We start from the raw sequence: 21,051 nt of genomic DNA, 5'->3' as shown, positions 1-21,051 counted from the left end.
TGATTTAGCAAATTATGGTATTGGTGAATAAGTTGGTTTCAGACTATTTGTATTTAATATCCAATTTGTGAGTGAGTATGTGTACGAATCTAACACACATAAATAGGTAACAGTTACTATTTTATTTATAGATGTGTCTGAAATCTCAAGCAAGTAAATACGAATCTTCCTAAGCTGAACTATGGCCTGGCTCGCTACATGCGCGAATGTTATCAATCCTGACCTGTTTAGACTCATGTAGAACAGCCACCACACACTTAACTAAGGCTGAGTTCCACCATCTTACTTTGACTTTAACCAACGTCAAAAATCTGTCATAATTCCATTTAAAATGCACCGGTTATTATTGTTAAAGTTACGGTTAAAGTAAATTAGTGCAAAGCCTTTTATTCGTAACTAAAAGACATCCACCACTGTCGTCAATTTATTACGATTATTATTATTATTGTCATCAATGTAATAATTATGAAACAATTAATTAATTTATTTATTTTAGTTGCTTTCCGTTTAATTCTACAGTTAAAAGTATGTCAATTGACTAAGAGCGAAAAGACGTTTTAGATTGCGCCACCACTCTTTTGGTGGGGGTGGTAGAAGTTGCTCAGTTCTCTCTCGGTCGTTGTAAAGGACGGTTGTGCTTAGCAGTGCTCTTTGTACAGTCACAGTGTATAATAAAAGGTGTCATACTTACCGTGTGTGGATTATACTGTGTGTATGAAGAAACAAGTAAGTTTTCCTGTTTTTATTTCTTTTTTCGATAACTACTCTATTTATTTTGGAGTTTAACTGTAAAAACAGTGGAAGTTGTCACAAGAATGTCCTGCCCTCATCTCTATAGATAGGTGCTTTCTACGATCTTCAATAGATCGTTGGTCCACCGAGTGAGAGAGAGCCCTTATTTTACTTTATAGTCCCAAAATATTTTTATGTAAAATTTTAACAAGACGAGATCATAATGGCCTGAAAAAGGTCTATCAAAGCTCATGTAGGGCAAAGTGTCTAAGTCTTCACGTTCAAAACTCTACAAACTCTAGACCTTAATCAAAATAATACGTGGGTGGGAAGTTTCGTTACTAAATATCCAGCCAAAAACCTGTAGAGCTAAGCTTCTTACTCTATCTACACATCCTAACGTAGTGCAGCCGGGCTGCGCGCCGTGATAAAATCTTATCGATGATTTTAGACGACAAATGTATGGGCTTATCGCGTAAAATCGATAAAATGGCGTGATAAACGCTTATCGCGGCGCGCATCCTAGGCCTACATGGTACATACGAGGACACTACATTGATTGAAGGACGTGAACTATTATTATAACGTATCGTTTCGCATAGGTCGTTTGAAGCCACAAGGAAAATAAAAATATGTGACCTTACGCATCATCAGTATATCAACAGAGTGGTCTGGCTTTTCTTTCCTAGCTACGTAGGGGCTCACATCGAGCTACCACTACAGAGCAAACCGTAGCAAAGGTAACCCGCGCGCCACCGGCAGAGATGAACAACTGTTTTTGTAGTTAAAATTAATATTTTGGTCAACAAGTAACATTTTTGAACAAAAGTAAGATTAAACTTTGTAACATGAGTGTGCCAGTGAACTGTTTTATTTAATTTTTTAAAGGTTTTAGTGCACAAAATAGTGTTTTCGGTATCAAAATGAGGAACCTTTATTTATTCGTGTTGTTGTGTGCGTTAAACAATTTTGCGAATGGTGAGTAACTTTTTGGGCATCTGTTCAAATATTATTTAAAGCTGGTACTCTTAAAATGCAACTGTTAAAAATAAAGATTAACATTTTTGTCTTTATTAATTTTGACCTCGATACATTATTAATTGAATTAAATTTTAATAAACTATTGTTCAGTCTTAAGTGGCAGTTAATAATTGAGTTAAGCGACTTACTGCGACAGTGTTAAGAACTGGGGCAAAACTTTAGACGAGTGCTGGATTAAAAACAAGGTTAAAATTATCTATCAGATAAGTTATTTACCTGAACTCGCATTTAGCTAGCAGATCCATGTTTAGTTCATTTCAATCAAAATCAAATCGATTAATCTGAACTTTATTGTAATTAGATTTCCGTGTCCCATCTTCATTGATCATACCTACCTAGATATATGTAAATTGGAGACTCTACACAAAATACAAGTTGGAATCGCACAATTTAGGCAGTCTTAATGTTCGGAAGCGTTTACTTCTAGTAACCTTCTCGTAAGAGGAAAGCTTTTTCACATAAAAAGATCATAAGAAAATAAGCTAGAAGAAAGAACCCGCTTTAGTTGGCCTTATTTTGTACTTTACTAAGTATCTATTACATCATTATTATCGTAGAATTGGGTCAGTAAGATGTTGACGCAACGAAACCCAAGATAGTTCGAGTTCGAGGCTCGGTGCAGCCAACCTCCCGTGTGTTTACTACTTACAACTTTATTGCACATCATGGTAAACATTGTGGTATCTTATCTGGTTGTAATAAGGGTTATTTTGGGACAAAAATGTACAGTCTGATGTGCTGTTGACGGCACACGTGATCGATGACATCACAGGCTGACGGCATTACAAAAAGTTAAGAATACCAGTAGCCTTATTTTTTGCTCATTGTCAAAAACTTAGGTTAAAGTTTCCTACTTTTATTAGAACCACAAAAAATAATATACTTTTAGAACTTTTGAAATCCTTTAATTTTCCTAATTTCCCCCAGGTTCTATGGTATCTATTTGTCACCATTTACCAAAAACTTGGACGAATAAACCAACAATTTATTAACCTGACTAAGTAGGTGTTAATAATGTTTTGGTTATTTTTTAGCATTATTTGGCATAATATTGCGATTTTCCTAAAAAAAACATACACTCGAATTGAGAACCTCTTTCTTTTTTCAGTCGGTTAAAAATATTGGGCAAAAGTATTTCACATATATGTACGTAAATAATAGCAACCAGTTGCTATCACCTTACGATATGTGCCTACGTCGGTCTTGAACCCGCTACCGTACGTATCAAGTGTTCGCTAATCTATCAATGGACACTTAATCGAAACTTAAGGAGATTAGGCGGTTAGCTAAATGATGTAGGTCACAAGGCGAAGTAAGAATACGGTCTATAAAAACTTCTTACCTTTTTATCAGAGAAAGATATTAGATCGTACTAAATAACTAATCTCATTAAAAAATATCGCTAAATTGGTAAGATGGCTAAGAAAGCATTTTCTCTGAACCTTCGAGTACCTATGTATAGCTAATGTGTCAGTATTTTTGTCGTTCATCATTGTTTTTTACATAGAATCAAGGAACTAGATAATTTGCCGAGAATCTGTGAGTTTATCACAAACATTCTTACTTAAGTATAATTTACTTAGTTCAGTCAGTGCATCAAATAAGGTCGCCGGGATTATCAGGCCGCTTGCGATTTATAAACATATTGCGATTTACGTCTTGTATGAACGGAACAGGAATCATTGATACAATATTATATCAAAATACATTCATTCGTCGTCGTCGTCGTTTCAGCCAAATTACGTCCACTGCTGGACAAAGGCCTCCCCCAAGGTTTTCCACTATGCACGGTCCTGCGCTGAACGCATCCAGGCTCTTCCCGCGACATTTACCAGATCATATTCTGATACCTGATACTATATACATTCATTATTTTCATTTAAATGCATCCTAATTCTTTTTTATTTGAGAAATCCAACTGTGAATTTAACCCAAGAACAGTCGCTTGTCGGGCGACTCATCTAACGGTAGAGTCTAAATAGTGAAGCATTTCTTTCAGACTCAAGCAAGACTTTCATATTCATAGGTACTAAGTTTTGGTTGCTACACCCACTATGCACAAAATTTTGTAATGTTGGATCCTATTGGTTATTTATTTATAATCTTATTAACTAAATAGTTTATTAATCTATAATTTTGTACCGCCTACGTTATTCTCAGTCTGGCCCTAAGTTAGTTAGTTGACTGGAGGAGAATGCCGAATGGCATTTAGTCCGCCTCAGGTTTATGTACTGTGTTTTATGTGCATGTAATTATTTGCTTATCCATGAAGGTTTAAAGTAACTATACGAGTACTTGGTTAGTTTCTCATTGCTCGGTGATACCACCAAAATTAGGGACTCCACCTACAGTCAACATCCATCGGAAGGACGCTAGTGGCTTTACATTAATGATGATTCATATGGGTCATTGAGTATTTCATAACTTTTTTTGTTTATCGCAACTTCTCAATACATTGATTTAAGATTTTCCTCATACCGGCCTACATTCGTGGAATCTGTTGATTTTTTATCCCAACACTTACATTTAGTGACGTCCGCCATATGAAGGATAATTTACAATTCTAAAAATAAATAAGTAGATAGATGAGCAAGTACGCACTCAATGACAATCAAGCATTATCATTTCTACTGTGACTGAAATAAAATACCGTGGCATTAATTCAGCCTTTGGTATTATTTGTAATGTGCGATAAACTTTAATAAATTACATCTCCTAGAGAGATTCTAATAAATGATAATTTAAGCTAAGTATTACGTATTAACTATAACGTTAAAGTATGTGGTAGAGTTAAGTGAGACGATGACATCATGAAATTAATTGTTATTGACTGCACGTATCATTTAAAATGAAATCAGTCTAAGGATTTACTGCCACATAATAGGTACTTTAAGTACGCTAAACTACATATTATTGATAAAAAAGGTAGAAACTGGCGTAGTAAGTCAATTACCTATATTTATTATTTTATATTCACAAGATCGCTGCCGCTCAAGCTAACTTATCTAACTACCTACCTACCGAACTAGAAGTTCTTCGGAAAACAAACTCACGTGTTGATTACTAAGCTTTGAAAGATAATATAAACAAAACACGGCGCTATGACATGTTCAAGTACGAGGATGTCGTTATTCACGTGATTTGTTTATTTAAAGCTTAATCATTAATGCATTGGAGATTATCTTAGGCTTTTCCTTAATTATAATGTCGTTTTATGATGAAGATTTAATTAAATTGGTTTGTTTGCTTAATCATTTTGCATAATGCAATTATTATTATTAATTCGCTCATTAAAGCAACTCCGGCAACCAGGTCGACTCTACAATCTTAGAAATCAAATCCGGAAGGATGATCCGGCTTCGTTATTATCTTCGAATGGTTAAGTACCTACATGGTACCTACCTACTACTAACACAAAACCTGAAAAAGTACCTCGTGGGCAGACAGACCTCATTTTGGTTAAGATTAATCGAAAGCAGGACATTTTGAATAGTGTGCCATGGCGTAAGCTCGCAAGGTGATTTACAGAAACTGAAATGACGATCCACTATCAGATATCTTTCAAAATAGATATTAATTATGTAGTTATAGTGCCGCAGTTATGGCAAGTGTTTATAATGTTAATTATTGAAAATTCAAGGCTAATTCCGTGTAGTCAGGTGCTGCATTAAAATTACTTAACTATGAAAATCATTGTCATAAGTAAACTCTTGAATACTTTTTAGGGTTCCGTAGTCCTGATAAGGAACCCTTATTAGTGGATAATGGCACTTTTTAACACAGAAATCTCGGAAAAATCTTATTTATTTTAATACGTAGTTTACTCTCTACAGTTTAGTAAACTAGATAAGTAGTTATTCATAAAGTATGTAATTTTAATTAAACCAAGTTCGCGTTTAAGGTCTCGCCCCCGCGCTTGCGCTATCTAGACGATTGGATAATTCATATCATAATAACCGTAAGGTACTCTGGAATATGCCAAGAATGTTGCAATGATATGAAGATAAAGATGTCAATAAAAATTAAGAAGTTAATTTCTGTAGACATAGTTAATTTTCATTTAACGAAAAAATGGTCAAGCCAAATACGCGCAACTGTAGACGATTCTGTGTCTCTACTTATAATGTACCTACTTACTAAATATCTTAAAAATTTAGGTAAATACATACCTAGCTAGGTATGAACTAAGCTGAGGTACTTGAAACATAAGAAATGATGATGTAAGACTCTGATGCCCGTTTTCACCATCAATCCCTAATTTTTGAGTGATCCATTTGAAAAAAAAATCCTGTTATGTGTTACCATAGGGGTCACTTAAAAATTAGGGATTGATGGTGCAAACGGGCAAGAGACTCTTTAAAAACCTCAATGAAACACACAAAAGTTTATATTTAAAATCACTGTTCATCCTGACTGAGAATTTTCTAAGACCGCCATCTTCTTTTCAGGTCAATACTCAAACGAAGAAGTAGACATACAAGATAAATGCTGCACACACGGCCAGACTTTCGCATTGACAGCAGCGTCTGCCGCTGCCTGCGCCGGAGCATCAGTACCTGATGAAATATCACCAGAACATCGAGAAGAGTGCACTACCGAGGCCACTAGCTGTTGTCAGGAGCATTTCAAGTAAGTATACTTAGGAACTAGTACTCACATAAAGGCCCAATCAAGAGGAAAAGTGCGGTTTGATTACCTACTCTTCAAAAACTTAGGTAACTAGATAGATAGAAAAGAGTCTAATGGAATGCAATCCTGTAAAAATTATCCATGTTCCAACGAAACAAAATTCCCATTTTCAGGAACAAAGATGAATGTGTTGCTGGAATGAAGCATGCAGTGGAAAAAGGATGTGATGTTCCTAATACGGAGACTGGAAAGGTGAGAAATGTATCTATGATCTATGATAGATTGATTTCATTCAACAATTAACATAGAAAGCTAACTATGCAAACATTCTCCACCGAATTCACAAATTGATAACGTGAGCTTTTTATTCCAGACTTGCTGTGAGGAGTGCTCCTTTGGACGATGGACAGGAGAGTCACAGGGTCGTGAAGGCTGCAAGGAACCGTCTGAAGAAGATAATATACCCTCACTGGCTCTGAGGAGCTATGCTTACTACAAGTGTTGCTTGGTAAGAATATGTCTACTCATAGGTACTCAATCTTTTGGCAAAGCATTTTCAAGGTGTTGCTCCAAAGATACAAATTCCTACCTATGATCTTTCAAAATAAAGAACAAGTCAGAACTGCTAAAAGGCACTAAAGTGACATTTTGGTAAATTGTGTTATAGGAGGCGGCAGAAGAACAAGAAAAGACCACAACAGAAGCAGCTATAGAAGAAACCACGACTGAGAAGAAAGTGGTAAAAGAAAAATGTAGAGCGGAATCCTGTGACCAAATATGCAATGATGAAAGTGGAAAAGTTAGGTGCCAGTGCCACGAGGGGTACAGATTGCAAGACGATCAGAAAACATGTAAAGGTGAGCAGAAGTTTGTTAGTTATTTCGGAGAACAAAAAAAAGTAAACTACAGTACAATGCAGCGCTACCGTTAGACATGTGGTCTCGTGGTCTTGGGAGAGTAGAAATAGGACCACCTCCACTCTTGTCATAAATGTTCTAAGAGGCATTTAACATTCGCAGATGCAATTTTTCTATGGTTACAATTATGATTTGGATTAATTTTCAGATATAAACGAATGTAGAGAATCTGTTGATGATGTTTGCACAGAAGAAGACACTGTCTGCCACAACACGGCTGGATCTTTCAAATGCGTCCCGATCAAGAAGAGGGAGGTAGGCGCCCTAACCTGCCCTCCTGGCTTTAAGAGGAACGTTCTGAACCAAGTATGTGATGGTAAGTCAGAATTCTCCACCTTATTTATCTCAGAAACCCCACCCAGAAGTACATTTAAACGAACTCCTGGTCAATCAGTTTATTGACATGATGATATAGTTAGGTAGGGATATCATAATTGCTCACTAAATAATAGACTAACTAGTTAGTAAGTTAAGTTTCCTATGTTAGCAAGAGTAAATGTTCTTTTCGCAGACATAAACGAGTGCCAACTACCACGTCCTCCTTGTCCCAAGTACCTTTGCAAGAACACGATAGGAGGCTTCACGTGTGGAGGCAAGCCTGGGAAGCCGTTTGAAGAAACACCCCCAGGAGCTCCCACGCCACCACCATCGCCTAATCTGGAGCCGACCTCGCCGAAAAACGACATCTGCCCCCCAGGGTTTAGGGGTGGAGATGATGATGAATGTGTAGGTACGTTTGAGTTGAGTTAAATCCTTTTTATTACAAAAATTGACAAAAAAATGTCTAGGATATAAAAACATAAAGAGAGTAACATGGAAATTATACGGATGATACAGAAGTACAATGTAACAAGAAAATACAATGTGCTTGCCAAAAGCCATGCATTTTGATTCCAAAATGTATGTTTAGAAATTAATTAATTAACATTTACAGTAGGCCTAAAGCATTAATTTGCCGTTTAGAAATTCTCACCACCATCTTAAATTCTGCTTTCATCACTACCTTATAAGTTGTTTGTCTCATTGTGAGTTTTGTTGTACTTTTCATGGCTATCAGATTTGCTACTTAATTTATTCTCTTCTGGTTCCTAGATGTGGACGAATGCGAGGAGCACGCCGATGACTGCCAGCGCCTCTCGCAGCACTGCATCAACACCCACGGCGGGTTTTTCTGCCAGGACCACGTGTCCAAGCGCTGCGCTCCAGGGTTCAAGGTCAACGTCATCACTGGGAAGTGCGAAGGTAAGAAAACACCTACTAAACTGAACGAGGGAGTGGTGTGGCGGTGGTGTGTTGTTATGCAAGACAAAGACGGCCGAAAGGGTAGCAAGGTACTGAAATAGAAGCTACGTACTGGATGTTCAGCGTGCGACTATGGTGAACAGATGACCTCATAATGGCTGCGGGAAAGCGGTCAATCTGGAAATCATTAGGAGTTGCCTATGTCCTTCAGTGAATTCCTGTGACTGATATGGTGATAGTTGTTTGTCAGCTATCTTTAGGATCAGTGAAATCAAAATTGAAGTCTTATTCGCTATTTTATTTTTATAAAAGAATAAGTATGGTAGCCAAAGAGATTTAATATTATCTTGCAGATATCGACGAGTGCCAAGAAGAAGGTGAATCGATATGCAAGCGCACAGAGGTGTGCATCAATTTGGCCGGCGCCTACAACTGCAAGTCCAAAGTCAGCACCCTACCCAAGTAAGAATCCCATGCACACTTTTTTAATAACTAGTTAAATATAATCGCCTGTCGATGATTTAACTAAGAATTTGTCGATTACGAAGGGCACGAGAAGAACGAGTTAGTGCCAGAACTCTACACGTTGAATTCATTCTTCAAGCTGTTCATTCAACTATCAGCACTAGTTCTTTTTATAGTGGTATTGAAAAAGAAAATCTACCTAAATTCATATTTAGATAATTGTTATTGATTCCAGGTTAACTACAAAGGCCTGTCAAGAAGGAACGAGGATGAGAGCCGGAGGAACAGTTTGTGAAGGTATACATACCGCCTTCAGTTTACGAATCTGACGACCTCAATTCCCAACAGACAAATTCCATGTATTAGTATGCTTATTTGGCTATTAAAAAATTCCAGACATCGACGAATGCCGAGAAGGCACGCACTTGTGCGACCAGTTCCAGAACTGCGTGAATACGTACGGCGGCCACGAGTGCCGCTGCAAGAACGGCTTCGAGCTCGACTCATCCTCTGGGTCCTGTGTTGGTAAGTGGAGTTACATTCTGCAAGTAGGCCAGAATATCAGCCAACAACTCATTGATTTTTTTTACCCACAACGGAGCTCCTACCCTGCTGGAAAGTAATCATCAGACTGCAGGTGAAAACGAGCGTGATGTTTGAACAGAATTCAAATGGTAAACGTAGTCTACAGCTATTAAAAAGGCAACCAAATAATAAAACTTACATAACTGCCATGTACGAGCATGTAAGTTAAGCAAAAAAGTTACGAGTAAGTAGGTAAGTAATATGAAACCAAACATTTCTTAGCTCAATCAATAGCGTAAGTACCTACCTACTTAGGAGAGGCACACCTGATGTTTAGTGCAGGCAGAGATCAGGCAGGTTTACTTCAGGATCGGGAATCTAATTACCATAGCATGGTCCACGAATCTATGAAAGATTCGTAAATTACGAATCATGAATAGAAACTCCATTAATCAGAATAATTTTAACGCCAATTTCCAGACGTCGACGAGTGCGCCCTAAAGCTAGACAACTGTGCCCCTGGACTGCACTGCCTCAATGTCCTGGGCGCGTACACCTGCACGCGGCAGCCGCCCGCCCCCACCCGCACGCCCGCCCCAGTCACTACCACGCTCCCGCCCTACGAATACGACTATTACGATTCCAGGTAAGGCAAATCTTTACTAAGTAAGCAACAGGTAAGGCTTTTTTCTTCTACACTATATTTGAGGCATACTGAAAACCAGGGACGTGGCTTTCCTCACCGTGGGCCACGTAATATGGGTGGTAGGGATACGCATCGACGCAGGGTGGCACTGCTCAGTTCACTTTCTCTTCCATTGTTATGTTTATTATTAGAAAGAAAGAAAGAAAGAAAGAAACATTTATTGCCATGGACATCACAAAAGGCAAAAGAGGTGAAATAAAAAAAAGCAAATAAGACAGAGGTGACATAAAAGATACAATGAATGAGCAAGTTTAGTAAACTAAGCAGTGCCACCTTGTCGCACAGCGATGCCCATCGCAATGGGACCCCACTCAGCATATGCCGTGGCCCCCGGTGAGGGAAGCCACGAAGCTGGTTTTCAGTGTGCCCCATTTATATGTGCATATTATGTTACCTCTGTCATTTTTTTATAATACCTTTTTGGTCTTTGTGTGATGTCTATAGCAAAAAATGTTCCTTTCTATCTTTCTTTAAATTTTGATGCACACGCAAATGTTTTTGTTGTAACTTACATTCGATACATATTGATAAATATGATATTTTTCAGTGAAAATGACTCTAACACGGACTACAGAAATCCAGAACCAGTACCCACCACATCCACCAGTACAACTACACCTAAACCGACCCCACGACCTAGGCCCACGGAAACTCCCCGTCCCCGACCCACTTACTACTACCCACCAAGGCAAACGACAACAAGAAGAACCCCGTACCCTGAAAGACCAGAACGCCCGAGATACCTTCGTCCAACAACAACCAGTACAACAGAAGCCACGACTACAGAAGAAGTGTCAACTGAACCGACCACTGAAGAAACTTCAAGTACACCAGAGGAGCCACCGACCACAACTGAGCCACCGACCACGCCCGAGCTACCACCCAGGCCAGAACTTCCGCCAAGGCCAGAATCTCCGCCAAGGCCAGAATCTCCAACAAGGCCAGATTATCCCCGTTATCCTCCTCACAGAAGAACTGAAGATAATTATCCTAGAAGGCCTCACTACCCAAGTTACCCTCGCCCAACTGATCCTCCGAGACCGAGGCCTACTGAGCCAAGTCGACGTCCAAGTTTTACAGAGGTGACGCTTCCAGAACCGGAAGATCCAGTATTAATCGTGAAGGATAAAGACAAGGATGGAAGCTATGGGCTGAATACGAGCGACATACCTAAAAACTCGTGGACCTCCGTGACAGGGAGAGACAAACCTGAGGAACCCGATTTTGATATCAACAACCTTCACTGTCTGAACGGCTTCGAACGAGATGTGTATGGAAATTGCGTAGGTAAGTAAAATCTAAGCTTTTTTTGGACTGACTGTGCTGATAGTCGTGAGCGGCTTTCTCAGCTTCATCGGGCAATAGGTGAGCGCAGATGGCTCTCAACCTCAAGAAAATCTAAGCTATCCACTGCCGGACAATGACGACCCCCAAGGATTTCCATAACCGCCCGCATCAAGATGTTTCACGCGTCCCTCATAGGATTGTAACTATGTCCACCGAAGAGGCCTTCTTACGCTACATCTTCCGGTCTATTCGGTACTTTCAATCCAGATGTAACGGTCTACTTACCTATATTACACACCCTTTATTCAGATGTCAACGAGTGCGAGGGCAACCGCCACATCTGCAGCACCCTCGAGCAGTGCATTAACATGGAGGGAGGGTACCGCTGCGAGTGCGTGGCGGGCTTCGTGCGCGAGCCCTCCGGCTGGTGCATACCTGTCAGGCCCTCCACCACGCCTGAACCCACCACTCCTAGCACCACCACTTCCACGACCACCACTGAGAGGACTACTACTGAAGGTATGTTTTATGAAGGCTCTATTTGCTGCCATAAGAGTATGATGACGATCTTATTGTGGTGAACACGATCTTATACCTACTGACTGACACACTGTATCTTTGCAAACGTAAGGGCCAGTTTAACAGCTCTCTTTTTTTTTCATTCTTCTGTTTCCGTCTTCTTGTGCGTTACGTTATTAATTCCATATGTAAATAAAGATACTGTACCTACTGACTACTCCATAATACAATTTGGTGTCACGAATGTATTAATACTTTATCATCATCATCTCAGCCATAGGACGTCCACTGCTGAACAAAGGCCTCCACCAATTTCCATGTTGCCCGGTTGGTAGCGGCCTACGTCCAGCGCCTTCCTGTTATCTTTATGATGTCGTCGGTCCACCTAGTGGGTGGACGTCCAGAACTTTGCTGCCCCATCGACCGTCAGTTCTGCGTACTATGTGCCCTGCCCTGTACTGATCTGTCTTCTTTTATAGTGTCCACCACCGCAAGATGGCGACCGTACCAGCCTCGTAGACCATATTATCCACCGTACACTCCGCCGCCTGCGTCCTGTGAACTGGGTTACACGTTTGATTCCAATGAAGGACGATGTGTAGGTACGTACAGTTCCTGATTTAATAATAATAACAAGAGAAAATCATTTAATACAAAGTAATTTTCTTACAGATATCGATGAGTGTGCGAGAAACGAATACATCTGCGCACCCAAAGAAGAATGCGTGAACCAAGATGGCGGCTACTATTGCATGTGTGGTGCAAGGTGTCGTGGTACCACTGACAGGTCACCTTACGGTAAACATCAATTTCATCATTATCTAGAACCCTTTGGTTTCATGACAAAATATTTGTCAATATAATCCGTAAGTCATTGGGGAGGCCTATGTTCAGCAGTGGGTGGACGTTCTGTGGCTGAATTGAAATGAGATGATGATGATGAATCCGTAAGTAAATTACCATCCATCCACGACGCTCTCACCTGATAGAAAGTGTTGACTAGGCCGAGGATGGTGTAGTAGCATCTAGAAGAGTAAATTTGGTAATCCTGAGATTCCCTAATAGAAAATACACATGCACATTACAAACTAATCGATGCAATAACCCCTATGAAGTAATATCATCGTTCGTTCGTCTCAGCCAAATTACATCCACTGCTGGTCATAGGCCTCCCCCAAGGATTTCCATAACGCCCGGTCCTGCGCTGCCCGCATCCAGGTTCTTCCCGCGACCTTCATCAGATCGTCATATCGTCAAAGTAATCAAAACAGTTGTAAATCAATGTGTTTTCTTCTAGAACCCCCTTCGCTACCACCTTCAGACCCTTACCAACCTTCAGGAGGAGACAGCGACCCCAACATCATCACCGTGGGCGCCCAGTACGGCCAGAGGGGACCCAGATACTTGCGGCCCACCTTCACCAGGCTGCCCAACTCCGGTGCTATTGTTACATCTTGCCCCTGGGGCTATAAGCTCACTCCTGACAAGATGTGTCATGGTAAAGTACAAACATTTTTCATAATTTGATTCGTCTTAAGTTTGCTTTCTTCTTATCTTTCTTTTAAACGTATCATTTGTATTGTAGGTAGTGTTTATTTTCTCTTTTTTTTAGCATCAGCAGTGTACTTTATTAGTCTCTTATGAATGTTAAACCGCCACCAATCAAATCTATTCTTCTTAGCCCAAAGGTTAACTGGCAGAGAATGCTTTGGAACATTAAATTCGCCTTATTTCATTTATGTTGCATTAAACTCCCCTATTCACAAACATTACTATGAGGTCTCACAGTGCGCGTGGACGCACAGGGTGACACATGAACCAATCACTGAGCTCTATTCAACGCTGTGCGTTTGATTTGCTGCTTCGCTTCACTTAAGCAAGCATCGTTTGTGAATACAGGCGAAAGTTTATAAAATATAGATAGATACATACAATCTTATTGCGCACCACACAAAACTGTGAAAAGGGACATAATAAAATTAAAACGGCTCAGTTTAGTCGGTCTTACCTATTATCGTTAGAAAGCGATATCTTCCAGACAACCTGGTGAACTTGTAATTTTTCCAGACGTTGACGAGTGCACGAAGAACGTCTCCCAGTGCGGCCCGATGCAGCGCTGCGAGAACTTCTACGGAGGTTACTCCTGCCAGTGTCCGGCCGGACACCGGCTGTCCGGTAAAGACGGCTGTGAGGACGTAGACGAGTGCGCGTACGGCACGGTGAGTCTTTAACCTGTTCTTATTTTCTCCTGAGGACAAAGGCCTTCCACAAGAATTTCCTCAAAGTCCTCTTCCAAAGATCCTACCGCAACCGCATTACTTCATATAGCTACTGTAGTAAGCTACTCACCACTTTATAAAACTCAATATGGACAGGCCGACTCGATGTACCAACGATCGTTGTGAAAGTCATGGCAAAAGGTCCTGGATGCCGGCGCAGGACCGGTCGCTGTGGGAGTCGTTGTCCTTTGTTGTCCAAGAGTAGACGTCCTTGTGACCTGTAAAAAGTTCATGGATGCCATGCATTTACACTTATTTCAAAGAAATAACATTAGGATAGTAGGATTAAAATGCGACCGTTCGATGAATTTTAAACTTGATATCTTCGAGTAAGCCTTAAAATCAATTAAAGACATTTTAAATCTCATTTCCCAGCCATGCCCATACAACGCGAAGTGCGTCAACTCAGTCGGCTCGTACCGCTGCGAGTGCGGCGCCGGCTTCCGCAACTCGCCGTCCAACGACAAGGTGTGCGTCGACGTCGACGAGTGCTCCGAGACGCCGCACGTGTGCCACCAGAGCTGCTCCAACGCCTGGGGCTCCTACCGCTGCTACTGCAAGAGAGGCTACCGCCTGGACAACGATAACAGGTGAATACATAGGAGAGGAGGCTAGGCCCTTCATTTGCCTTAGGTAAGTAAGATTGGCGGGTCGTTATCGAATTTCTTGAAAACGAAACGTAGCCGTTTTTTGAGAAACCAGTCCTCAGAAATGTTCTTGTTCGCAACTGGTTTGGAGACTGTTTAACGACAAGGTGTGCGCCGACGTCATGAATACATAGGAGAGGAGGCCAAATCCTTCATTTGCATGACCCAATGATACTCATTGGACTCGAACTGCTGCAAGTATTGGCTACACTCGTGTACAAGTTGTGCGTGGATGTCGACGAGTGTGCCGAGACGCCGCACGTGTGCCACCAGAGTTGCTCCAACGCCTGGGGGTCGTACCGCTGCTACTGCAAACGGGGGTACCGCCTGGACAATGATAACAGGTGAATACATAGGGAAGGAAGCTAAATCCTTCATTTATCTCAAATCCACATCATCTCTTGTTTTCTATCTCATTCGCTTTGGTGGAAACCGGGCCTAAATTACCTGATGATGTTCAATGGCGTACTTTAACTATACCATCCGAGGCCCGTGGCAAATTCTTTGAGGGGCCCTGGCCCCTGACATGCTTGACATTCGTAGTATAGCTCATGAATGAGTATCTTGCCAGCCTTGCCACCCTGTAGTTACGCCACTGATGATATTTGCCCAGGACGTGCGTGGACGTAGACGAGTGCGCGGAGTGCGCAGCAGTGGATCACGGTGAAGGCTACCGTTCACACACAGAATTTACGTTACAGTACACTTATACACTCGAGGATGATGAACCGTATTGCTAAATTACCTGATGATGTTCCCCCAGGACATGCGTGGACGTGGACGAGTGCGCAGAGTGGGCGGCGGTGCGTCTGCGCGGGCGGTTGTGCGGCGGCCAGTGCGTCAACGAGCCCGGCTCCTACCGCTGCGCCTGCCCTGCTGGCTACCGGCTGTCGGACGACGGGAAGAGCTGCATAGGTGAGTCGAATATGTCAATGTATTTTTGACATGACATTGACAGATATGTCAAAATCCACCAATCATGCAGCATTTGGACCTCCTGTCTACGTATTGCCATCTGGCGGATTTTTCAATCGCGAAGACCCTCATTGCAATTAGGTTTTTCTGCTCGAAGAGCTGTATAGGTGAGCCAATTGAGTCACTTCTATTGTATTTAGGCTTTTTTACTCGTCCCAGTCAAACCTTGCCACTGTTTCAGCAAAGTAGATCCAACATATTCACCCGTTAAGGTCCCATTGTGTTAACAATGTAATCGATTTCCGAAATAATTCATTATTTGAACGACTGTGGTGCTATCTACCAATGGTGCAGTGCAAGAGTAAGGTACTCGTACAGGTAATAGTTAGGCACTAATGCAGCCTCTTTTGCAAAGGTTGGATGTCCATTGGAGCAGTACCTAAAGTTCTCAAGTGGCCACCACAAACCTATTGTACCTACTTACCTAGTAGGAACAGCTCTTTCCTACTCACTCGGTGGAACGACGATCTAGTGTACTTAGGTAGTTAGCAGGAAGCACTACTTAGATGCGACTTCTGCCCAGTCATCTGCCAGACCTCGTAAATTTTTGGGGGTCATATCATCACATTTCATTCTTGTTAGTTTTCTTGATGTTTGTTTATTCTTCCAGACATCGACGAGTGCGAAACAGGCGAGGCGACGTGCGCCGCGTCACGTGATCCCGGCTCCGTGTGCCAGAACACGCGTGGAGGGTACCACTGCCACCGCATCCAGTGCCCGACCGGGTACCAGCTGGAGGCCAAGCAGTAAGCCAACTAATATTACTAACTTAATAGGTTTGGGAAAAGTGGGCGGAAGAGACCACAGATATAGGTACATATCTTTTTTTTTTTATTGTAAAAATATATTCAAAATTGCGAATCATGGATATAATTCGATGGCGAGAGAATGCTCGCGAGCAAAATATTGTTCGCGTTCGTTCGGAGACATTGCCGCTACCAAAGAGGCTGTGGTAGTGCCACGGCCGTTGGCAGTTCGATGTCAGTGCGTAGACAGTGTCTGCTGGTATAAAAACATTTCTTTAAAATCATATTATTATCTAACCACATAAGTAGAGGTCCACATAGAGGTTAACACTTGGTGTAGGCTAATTTTATTCATAACAGCAGCTGCAGCACGATTCTCCAAGATTAATTTATTCTTTTGTCTTTCCAGCCGCTGCACGCGCATGCAGCGCTCGTGCCCGATCTCGGACTGGGGCTGCCTGCAGCGGCCCAGCGCCTACAGCTACAACTTCATCACCTTCGTCGCCAACATCTACATGCCGGCCGGCAGCGTGAGTGACAAAATATTTACCTTCTTTTATGTTGTTCGGCAAATAAAATTGATCTTTAATTGGTACAATAGTCATGCGATCAATAGCTGCGATTCGTATGTGAATTGAATTTCTATGCTTCAAACATAAACGTCTTCTCCAGTAATTAAATTGCCGGAATCTTAACATACACATTACAAAGTATGAGAGCAACAACGAAGTCTTGAAAACGAATCGTTGTTCCGTACAAAACCTAACCTAGCGTGGGCAGGCCTCCCACTAGTTGGACCGACGATCTGGTGAAGGTCGCGTTAGGTGCCTGGATGCGAACGGCGCAGGACCGGTCTTTGTGGAAATCCTTCGGGGAGGCCTTTGTCCAGCAGTCTTTCGGCTAAAACGAACGAACGAACGCGAACGAACAAAACCTAAATGTAACAAATCAAGTTTGGTTCAGATTAAGAAGATTCGCATTATGAATTACAAAAATTTGCTTACGAAAAAACAAAGAAATCGGGAGTAGTAGAACCCTAAAAAATGTCTAAAGCGTAATAACTATGACATCGTGTCAAATATTCCAGGTGGACCTGTTCACGATGCACGGCCCGTCGTGGCGGGACTCGGTGGTGAGCTTCGAGCTGCGCATGATTGATGTCCAGGCCGGGCCGGGGGTCAAGCCCGCCGACCTCAGGTGTTTCGAGTAAGTTTCCAATAACGATTTTAATGTCCCACCCATAACACACAGACTGTTCGTCTGCGAACAGTAATACGTGGGGGCCCTTTTATAAAACCACTAAGACTACTGGAGGTGCTCAGGCACGTCTCATTAATTAGTACTACCTACGTGAGGCGCTTTTATAAAACCACTAAGATGACTGGACCTGCACAGGCACATCTCGTGTACACTCTGCATTAGGTAGGTAGGTATACCTCTTTTTCAGGTAGCATAGGCACTAATCGTAGCGAATCATTGTAAGCTGATCAAACGTTTACTGAGTCCTCTAGCTAAAGTAACATTCCTGATACATTACATTTCGCACGATCCGGTCACGCAGCGAAGTAGGTAGGTAACATAAAACTGACACGTGTTATTTTATCTAAGGAGGGTAGGCTTTCCCAACCCTTCTGGCCGATGTGGGAAGTGAGTCCAATTCCATTTGCCTTTGTAACAGAGTCGTGCATCTGCAGTGGATACTAAATGAGGATTCTCCCACCCTTCTGGTCATCGTATAGTATAGTACCAAATCTTCCATTTGTCCCTGGTAATAAAGAGGATCGTGCTCCTGCACTAGAATCTAAAATGAACCGATGACTATATTTTCATTTATATTATTTCCAGTATGAGACCAATGGACAACGTGTGCGTCATCTCCCTTCTATGCTCGCTGGGTGGACCCCAGGTAGCCGAGTTGGAACTGACGATGTCTCTGCACCAGCGCGGGCAATTCGCGGGCAACGCGGTGGCTCGGCTCATCATCATCGTCTCGCAATACGAGTTCTAGGCGCCTAACTTGCCACGGTCTACTTAATTACTTTTGTACCTTGTTATAGTTGATCATACTTGTTTGCAAGCAATAACAAAGTTGAAATATGTAATAATAGTACTTATAGTGGAGGAAGACGCAATCCGCAAAAACGCGTCCGGCATATTGTTTGTAGGGTGTAGGGTGAAATGGACATTATTCTACTCAGTAGATGTAGGTAGTTTAAAAAACAATACAATAAAATATTTCTAACAAATTAAAACTGTTGATTGCAAACAAGTGTAATGTTCTTCGGTTAATTCAATATGATCTGATATTGAGACAATAGTCTATTTATTTTGAAGATAGTGTTAGCGTATGGTCTTTGTTGTTCCTTGTCATTCCTAAAGGCCAGTATGTAAATAAAACGAATACTTTAAATTGGAATATATCTTTTTAATTTTATTTAAGCACAAGCGTTTTTCGCGCCACGGCCGAAGCCGGGCTCCCAACGATTATATACATATACCTAAAGTAATGTGCACTTTACATTAGTAACTGATTAGATCTCCAGATCACAACATAATTAATATTTAAAATGATACCTAAACAACAGCGGCAAAACAACGTTCTTGTTATCACTACGCTCTGGTCCCTGAATCCTTTCCTATCATACCAACACATTAAAACATACACAAACAGCGTAAAATAATTGAAAAACATTCGTATGAAATTATACTCATTCTTAATGATAAAATTATCCCTTACCAAAAAACGCTGCAGCAAGTAAAATTACAGTGTTTCGTCTTCTCCTATTAAATGATGAAATATCACTTTTAGAAGATAAAGAAATACATAAAAATCAACAGTATTTTTTGGTAAAGAACATTGTGATAACTCTGGAAGAACATTCCCTAAAATGTATAGACTATATTTCTACTGAATACAGTTTTTTGGCAGTCTCCAGAAACAATACTGAGCAAAACGTCTATACATTTTAGTTTCTGAACAATAAAATATATAATACTATAAAAGTATAGGCACTTATAAACCTACACTATTTAAACGTGTTCTAAAAATACAATAAATGACAATATTATAAAATAATGACAATATAAATCTCATGGTGTAATAATTGTGGCTTGCAAAAATGCAATTTACAACAAAATTAACGTTAGTTTAAAAAATATTTGAAATATTACTTCCATAGCTGATTTATCATAAAAAGAAAACTAATAACAATTACATGATAAATATTGATTAGAAAGTAGTAGTAATATAAGATAATTTACAGGGTGTTAGGTAAATGGTATTTTATAAAATTTATTTTGTATGAAAATTAATAAAATTAAAATGTTGTTATCAAATTTCTGACTTCACCATACCATTTATATGCCCATGTTAACATGGGCTAATGTCGGCTCATATACCCATTTACCTAACACCCTGTATAGCTATAAAATCATAATATCATCTGTGATACACATAAATATAAAGATATAGCTCCACGGCAAATAAAAACAAGCGAACGAAGACAAAAAAACTACAATATGCTTATGTAAATTGCATTTTCATAACGAGCCCAACAGAGGTCAACAACCAATGAATGTTAAAACGAAGGAACTCCGCTCGAGCTGCCCACCTAAGCGTATAGATACCAATGTGTGCGTGGCTTCAAAGTGGCGACGAGGATTCAAAATTATTTTGCTACGTAAAATCTCATTGTATTCTATTGAACTGCTTTAACAGATTAAATTCTATAGATGTCTCCACGAAATTGAGTGAGTTTTTATGTAAAAACATCATTATTAAATCTCTGAAATGAGGTAGCAACGTGAAATATCTTAAAATGACAAAATCACTTTTTCTTTGAACGTTTCAGTTGCAACTGATTTCATTAAATATTTTATTTTGTAGGTAAAGTTGCTAATACACTAACAAACGTTTAAAAAACACGCACACAATAATGCGCTAACCAGATGCACACAAAGAGCTAAGCTACAACTTGTAGTTCGTTTATCTTAGCTTACATAGCCAAGCTTAATCATACATGTTACAGTCACACGCCTATGAAGAACACCATAATCTATGTGAACCAAATTAAACTAACATAGCTTGTACTTCGTGTGCAAAATTAACTTAAGATTCTCGCCGTCTCTTCAAAGCCACGCACCGTGTACTAAACATTAAAACACTGTACTTAAACAAATTTGTATTTTCTCTAATCTAAAATCTCCTACGTCCAAGTTTTGTATAGGATTTTTACAGATCTACAAAAGTCGAGGAACGATACTGCAGATAGGCGCAGCGGACATCACGTACCTAACACTTAGCTTTACAACTATATAGCAAGTATAGTCTGAAAACAACAA

At 40.6% G+C, this 21,051-nt stretch overlaps 1 protein-coding gene across 1 annotated transcript; it reads left to right on the top strand.

Annotated features, from left to right (window-relative positions):
- The first annotated feature begins 1,445 nt into the window (after nucleotides 1–1,445).
- Nucleotides 1,446–19,749, top strand: LOC114352309 (latent-transforming growth factor beta-binding protein 4). Its single transcript, XM_028303855.1, has 24 exons — nucleotides 1,446–1,710; nucleotides 6,222–6,402; nucleotides 6,576–6,654; nucleotides 6,776–6,910; nucleotides 7,070–7,259; nucleotides 7,468–7,635; nucleotides 7,831–8,049; nucleotides 8,412–8,561; nucleotides 8,915–9,023; nucleotides 9,262–9,323; nucleotides 9,423–9,551; nucleotides 10,032–10,197; nucleotides 10,805–11,544; nucleotides 11,854–12,063; nucleotides 12,543–12,665; nucleotides 12,736–12,861; nucleotides 13,361–13,561; nucleotides 14,131–14,282; nucleotides 14,718–14,932; nucleotides 15,753–15,904; nucleotides 16,575–16,710; nucleotides 17,120–17,240; nucleotides 17,798–17,916; nucleotides 18,556–19,749. Exons 1-24 carry the CDS (start codon nucleotides 1,656–1,658, stop codon nucleotides 18,716–18,718), a joined length of 4,101 nt encoding a protein of 1,366 aa, XP_028159656.1. The 5' UTR covers nucleotides 1,446–1,655; the 3' UTR covers nucleotides 18,719–19,749.
- Nucleotides 19,750–21,051: the final 1,302 nt, after the last annotated feature.

This window comes from Ostrinia furnacalis, unplaced genomic scaffold (assembly GCF_004193835.3).
Source record: "Ostrinia furnacalis isolate ACB-3 unplaced genomic scaffold, ASM419383v2 OfSCF1318, whole genome shotgun sequence".
NCBI lineage: Eukaryota > Metazoa > Arthropoda > Insecta > Lepidoptera > Crambidae > Ostrinia > Ostrinia furnacalis.
The sequence above is the reverse complement of the archived record's forward strand: the minus strand, read 5'-3'. Positions and strand labels throughout refer to the sequence as shown.

What these genes read in the sequence shown, in the direction of transcription:
- LOC114352309 (XM_028303855.1), top strand. Translation starts at nt 1,656, where the DNA reads ATGAGGAACCTTTATTTATTCGTGTTGTTGTGTGCGTTAAACAATTTT. An exon ending in TGTTGTCAGGAGCATTTCAA is followed by an intron (nt 6,403 to 6,575) that starts GTAAGTATACTT and finishes TCCCATTTTCAG; the next exon opens with GAACAAAGATGAATGTGTTG. An exon ending in CGCCTGGACAACGATAACAG is followed by an intron (nt 14,933 to 15,752) that starts GTGAATACATAG and finishes ATGTTCCCCCAG; the next exon opens with GACATGCGTGGACGTGGACG.